At 66.5% G+C, this 6,000-nt stretch overlaps 2 protein-coding genes across 2 annotated transcripts; both read right to left on the bottom strand.

Annotated features, from left to right (window-relative positions):
* Positions 1 to 1,167: 1,167 nt before the first annotated feature.
* EMIHUDRAFT_100781 (hypothetical protein) lies at positions 1,168 to 4,183 on the bottom strand (the record flags this gene model as incomplete). Its single annotated transcript, XM_005778248.1, has 5 exons — positions 1,168 to 2,033; positions 2,109 to 2,201; positions 2,530 to 2,935; positions 3,026 to 3,270; positions 3,382 to 4,183. The coding sequence occupies 5 exons, from the start codon at positions 4,181 to 4,183 to the stop codon at positions 1,168 to 1,170; spliced, it is 2,412 nt and encodes an 803-aa protein (XP_005778305.1).
* Positions 4,184 to 5,224: 1,041 nt separating this feature from the next.
* EMIHUDRAFT_354167 (hypothetical protein) lies at positions 5,225 to 5,506 on the bottom strand (the record flags this gene model as incomplete). Its single annotated transcript, XM_005778247.1, has 1 exon — positions 5,225 to 5,506. A coding segment is annotated over one exon (282 nt), but the record flags the coding sequence as incomplete, so codon positions are not given.
* Positions 5,507 to 6,000: the final 494 nt, after the last annotated feature.

The following is a 6,000-nucleotide window of genomic DNA, read 5'->3' as shown; positions in this document are numbered from 1 at the left end:
ATTTGCTGTCGATGGCGTTGGAGACGCCCTCTACATCGTTGAGAAGGGCAAGCTGCTCCACAAGGGTCGTCTCGTTCGGCTCCATAGTGACCCCGCGTGGATCGTTCGAGCGAAACGATGCAATGGCCAAAATCAAAATCAAAAAACCGAGACTTCGAAAGCGACGTGTAGACTTCGACGGACTTTTAAAAGAGCTTTCCAACGGTGTGCGACTCGTCGAACGAATCCAACTGGGAGGCACTAGGGACATGGGTCACGAGAGCCACCCCGCCCTGACCCTGGCTAGTTCCATTTCACTGTGGCACAGCTCGCGTTACAAAACCTTGATTTGACCATTTGCGCGACAAAGGTACATCTGGGTGCCTTCCAGAGGCAGCTGCGACCCCGCCGAGTGGACGGTAACGCACAGCAGGTGGCGCGGTGCGTTACCGTCCACTCCGCTGGATCGCAGCTGCCTCTGCGCGTCCTGGGGATGTACCTTTGTCGCGCGCCGGAGACGACTCGACGCCGCTGAGATCGGAGATCAAGCTCTGACAGGTCGCACGTCGCTCCTTTGACGCCGACGTGACTCACCCGTGCAGATCACATCAGGACACGGTCTCGACGCGCTCGGTACGACGCCTGCGACCCGTCTCGGGTCAGGTGGCACGACGCTCATCGCGCCTACCAGCGCTGCCGTGCAGGTTGCCACGACGAGGTCGAGCACGCTTCTATACGCTCGCCGAGCCTTCCTTTCCATCCCATTTGGCAGCCTGGGAACGGTGGCGGTCAGAGGCAAAGCATACGAGGGGTGGTGGAACCACATGTCACGGCTACTGCCGGCTCGACCCCACGATAGCCTCCGGAGGCTGACTTTGAGGCACAATCATCGGACGACGTCGGCGAGTTGAGTCGCGCTCGCGGTAGCCAGATGACCTCTCATACTAGTATCATCGGCCATGGCCGCAGGAAGCGCGGGGGAGGGCGCTGGGAGCAACACGGAGCTCCGTTCGACGTTTTCAAGATTAGCGTGTCAGAGTGAAATGGAACTAGCCCCTGCAACCAGCCAGCCCTCTCTCTGAAGGACAAAAAGCACCGCGATAGAAGATAAAACGCCATCGTAAAATACACGTACGAGAGATACGTAGATGCGCGGCCCGCGGCACAGAGGACAGAGAGGTCTCGCTTTCACCAACCGAGTCTCTCTAGCTCTGACATCACCCCTTGAATCACATGCGAGACGTCTGCGTCGCTCGGTGGCTGCCGCCACTTGCTACGTTCGTGGACGGCGGCGTTGCGCCAGCCGCGCAGCATGTGCGCGTGGCCCCTCAAGGTCGGACAGTGGCTGCGCGGCGCCAGCGCGTTGATCTTGTCGCGTTCAGAGAGCTCCGCCGGCAGCGGCGGCAGCCCCTCCTCGGCGTACTTGCGCTCGAGTCGGAGCATCATGAGGTCGAAAGCCTCGCTCACGTGCCTTTGCAGCCGGGCGAGCGAAGCATCGCCTCCGTCGCTGACAGCGAGGTTGTGCAGCCGCCCCACCACCCGTGTCAGGTCGCCTCCGTTCCTTGGACGAGCCCCTTCAAGGCCCTCGTCGCCGACGGCGCCGCTCTCGCCGCCACTCTCGCTGCCCTCGCCGCCTCCCTCACCGTCGCCGTGGCCGTCCAGCAGCAGCCCCTCCATCTCCGCCAGCGCCTTGGGCAGCGGCTGCCGGTGTGACTTTCGCGCGACGCTCAAGCCGTGCACCACACGCGCGAGCGCGACCGTCACAGACTCTGGCCAGCCCGCGACGCGCCGCGCACGCTGCCGCAGCTCCTCCGAGCCGCCGCCGCCCTCGGCCAGGTCTGCCAGCGTGTCCTCCCACCGGGTGCGCAAGCCGTTGGCCGGCTCGCCGGTCAGCGCCACCAGCAGCGAGATGCCGATTCCGTATGCGTCCGTCTTGGCCGAGTGCTGGTTCGAGTCGAGGTAGATGGGGCAGACGAACCCGTTGGAGAAGTAAGCGCCGTACGTCGTCGCGTGTGTAGCAGACGTCTCCCGCGCGCCGCGCGCCCTCGCGAGCCCTGCCACGCGAGAGAATGGGGGGAGTGAGGTGGCGAGGCGGAGTCTGCGAGTCCACGCGGCCGCCGCCCGTGCACCGACGTCCGACAGAAAGGCGCGGTAGACGTGGTGGCGCGGCGGGCCGCCGGCACGGCGCAGCGGCACCGCTAAACCGTCGAGCAGGATGTTGCCTGGCGCGCAAGGGGGGGCGGGTCGGCGAGCGAAGCGTGCGGGGAGTGACGCGCGGCGGTCTGTGAGGCTCGCCCGTCTTCACGTCGCGGTGGAGGATCTCTCGCCCACTCGCCCCGTGGAGGTGCACGAGCGCCCGCGCGGCGTCACAGAGAGCCGACAGCCTGGTTTGTGAGTACCACCATCGTACAGGGAGCTGAGGGCGCGAATGCGGTGTCGTGCAGTGACGTCCGAGCATCGCGTGAAGACGATGGCTCCGAACCGCGTGAATGCGGCTGCGATGCAGTGAGGTACAGCCGAGCGCGTGTCGCCCCCAGCTCTAGTTGGAACCTACGGGTCTGTATCTGTATTTCGCATCGAGGGCCGACTGCCTCTGCGCCCACGACAGCTCGAGCCGGCCCTGCAAGCCGAGCCGCCGCAGCCTCGCCCGCGCGGCGGGCGTCAGCAGGAGTCGGTCGTCGAGCGAGCCGCCCCGCATCAGCGGCGTCACCATGCACACCGCCTTCTCCTCGGCGCAGTAGCCGAGGAGCGGCAGCACGTTGGGGTGGGCGCACTTGCGCAGCAGCGCAACCTCGTCCATCATGTTGCTCACGCTGTCGTCGGGCTGGCCCGGCAGCGCGCGCTTGATTGCGACGCGGCCCCAGCCGGAGAAGGAGGGCAGCTCCACCGCATAGACGACGCCGAAGCCCCCCTTGCCAACCTCCTCGGCGCCTGCCGCCTCGAGCGCTGCCGTCACCTGCAGCAAGCAGAACTAGCAGGTCAGAGAGAGAGAGAGAGAGAGAGAGAGAGAGAGAGGGAGACATCTATTTGCACTCGAGCTACGCACCTCGGCGGCGCCAACCTCCAGCACCGGAGGCGGTGCGTCTATGGCTTCGTGCAGCAATGCCGATGGAACCTCAGCGTCGCCCGCCTCTAGTGCCGCCGCCGCCGCCGCCTCTTCAGCAGCAGCAGCATCCCGCGCCGCCTGCGCCGCCTCCCAGCGCGCCTCTCGCTCCAGCCGCTCCCTCAGCTCATCACGCGACCTCTCCTCGGCCGCCTCCCTCTCCGCCGCCGCCTCCCTCTCTGCCGCTCCTGCCCCGCCGCCGGAAGGAGCGTCTCGTGAGGGTGAGCAATCAACTGGCGACGCGGTGGCCCCCAGCCGGCAAATCCTCCTGCCGGCGGCGCCGGCGGCGGCCGCGCCACCGCCGCGTCCCCTCTTGTTCCGCTTGCCGCCCCTCCCGCCCCTGCCTTGGGCGCTACCGCCCTTCGCTGCTACTGCCACTGCCGCCGCCGCCGCCGCCTCCTCCTCTGCGAGGAGCGCCGTTGCCGCAGCCTCGCTCTCAGCAAACTGGGCGTTGATCGGGTGGACTGAGCGCTCGAGTGCCAGCCAGCGGCCGGCACCAAGGAGCGCCTCGATGAGAGGCTGCTGCGCGCCGTGAAGCTCCCAAGTCGCCGGCTTTGGGAAAGCATGCCCCCACTGCCGCTGCTGCAAGGCACTCAAGTCGCGCCGCGCCGCCGCCACGTCCCCCGCCCGCAGCTTGCAAGCCATGCGCAGCTTGAGCGAGCACTCCTCGACCCACCGCGCCTCAGTCAGCTGCAGCGCAACCGATAAGTCCGCATCGGCCGCCTCGTCCCGCTCCTCTCGATGGAGCGAGGCGGCGCGCGAGAGCAGCAACAGTGAGCGCACCGCGCGCTGGCGGGACGGACACGCGGCGAGGGCGTCGTCCAGCAGCGAGAGTGCCTTGCTCTCGTGGAAATCGGGGGCGGAGCTCTCCTCCACGACCTCGCTTAACAGCCGCGCACACCGTGTGACGGCCACCATGTCCACGTCCACGTCCTCCACGTCCTGCGACGCCTCTTTGCCGCCGTCAGCTAGGTCAAAGCTCTGCATGACAAGGTGCCAAGCCGCCTCGGCGCCGCCAGCGCCGCATTTAAACGCAGCGGGCAGGGCGGCGAGGTCTGCGAGGGCCGCACGCCTTCCGAGCGCCGCCTTTGCGTGAGCCATCCGTGAGAGAGCTGAGTTGGACATCGTGTCCAGCAGCGCAAGAACCTCGGCATGATCGGCAGGCACCTCAGCAGCTTCGCGCTGCACTGCGGCCCACGCAGCGGACGCATCCTCGAGCGCATCCTCCGCCAGGTCGGCCATTAGGCACAACCCTGCGCGTCCGAGCCGGATGGACGCTCGGAGCAACTGTTCATCAGCTGGTGCCATGTCCAGCGCCTTACCGAAGAGCAAGCGCGCCGTGTCGAGCTGCTTCGCTCGCGCACTCCGCTCCGCAAGCGCACAGAGCTGCTCTGCCGTTGTGATGGCCTGCTGCATCGGAAATCATCAGTTGCCCGGGGCCCGGCATCCCCGCGGGTTTCTTTTTGCAGGCGGGTTCTCAGAATTTTCGAGCTCTAGAATTTCTCTAGTGAACCAATCTCTTACGAGGCGCTTCGTAAGAGCTACATTCACTGAAACGGTCGGAGCCATTACACTGAAAAAAGAATCGCTCGACCGCGCAGCCTCCGCCGCCTCGCGCGCCGCGACGCCCGCCTCACCCGCGACCTCGCCTTGGCCGTGCGGCCGGTGATGACAATCAGGCCGCCGATCCCGAGCGTCAGCAGGGCCGCAGCGAGGCGCAGCATTTGTTGCGCGCCCGTCTAGGTCGCCCAAGCGCTTGGGCCCAAAAGAGTAGACTTCGCCATCTTCTTTTGTGCAGGGGATCCTGCCTCGTGCATGTGGGGACACTTCCATCGCTGCGCGCAGGGTGGCCAGTCTACTTGTAGCCCGGCGGACAATCTCGGTGTCCTGCCGCCTAAATTCGTCCGAACACCATTGCAAGGAGCGATGTCCCTCTCTCTCAACAACCTCGCCCGCCTGGCTCGCATCGCCGGCATCAGCACGCCCGAGACCCAATGCGACTCGCCGGTCGTCGTCTCTGCGCCGTCAGCCGACTCTCCGCTCTACACGAGTCTCGTTGATCTGGGACTCGAGGCGCTTCTTGTCGACGCCAACCTCCAAGCGCACGGCGAGGTGACCACCGACCTGCTCGAGGCTTCTCCTTCACTTGAGCCGCTGGCGGACGAGCTCCCTCCGCTCGATGACCTCCCCGAGCTTAGCGTCGATGAGCTGCAGCTTTGGCCTGCCGTCGAGGCCATCCTCGCGGAGGAGCACCGCCGCGCCAACTCGAAGCCGGCGTTCACTGCCACGGTGGAAGCCGCCAGCAGCTCCCAGGCCTCCTCGCCTTCGGAAACCTCGCCTTCGGGCAGGAAGGGCCGTGAGCTTCAGCAGTGGAGGCCCGCCGAAGATCAACTCATCATGGAGGGCGTCGCACGGCACGGCACCCGCTGGGCTGCGGTAGCAAAGGACGTGCCCGGCCGCTCGGAGAATGCGATCCGAAACCGCTACCACCGGCTCAAGGGAGCGGAGAGGGCGCGCCAGGCGGCGCAGAGCGCTGGCGTCACCGTCGGCGGCTACCGCTGCCGCAAGTGCGGTGTGTTCAAAAAGGGGCATGTCTGCCTCGAAACGCCGAGCAGCCCGGGCGGAGGCGGTGCCGGCTCGCCGAGGAAGCGGCCTTCTGGGGACATCTCGGCCGACGCGCCGCAAGTCAAGGTGGTCCGCATCTCCCACGGAGGCGAGTCGACCCTCGAGTGGGCGAGTTCGGGTCGGCGACGCGCCCTGCCAGTGGGCTCGCTGGCGGCGCCCGCTCTGGAGGTGCCCCGCCGCTCATCCTTCGAGTCGCGGTCCTCGTCGCCGCTGTCCATCATCGATGTGGCCTAACGCGGCGGAGAGAAGTGGAGGCCCCGCGTGTCCGTTGGCCTGTTGAATGCATACTGTGA

The sequence above is a fragment of the Emiliania huxleyi genome (assembly GCF_000372725.1).
Source record: "Emiliania huxleyi CCMP1516 unplaced genomic scaffold EMIHUscaffold_25, whole genome shotgun sequence".
In the NCBI taxonomy this organism is placed as follows: domain Eukaryota; phylum Haptophyta; order Isochrysidales; family Noelaerhabdaceae; genus Emiliania; species Emiliania huxleyi.
Note: the sequence above shows the minus strand (reverse complement) of the source record. Positions and strands in the feature narration are given on the sequence as shown.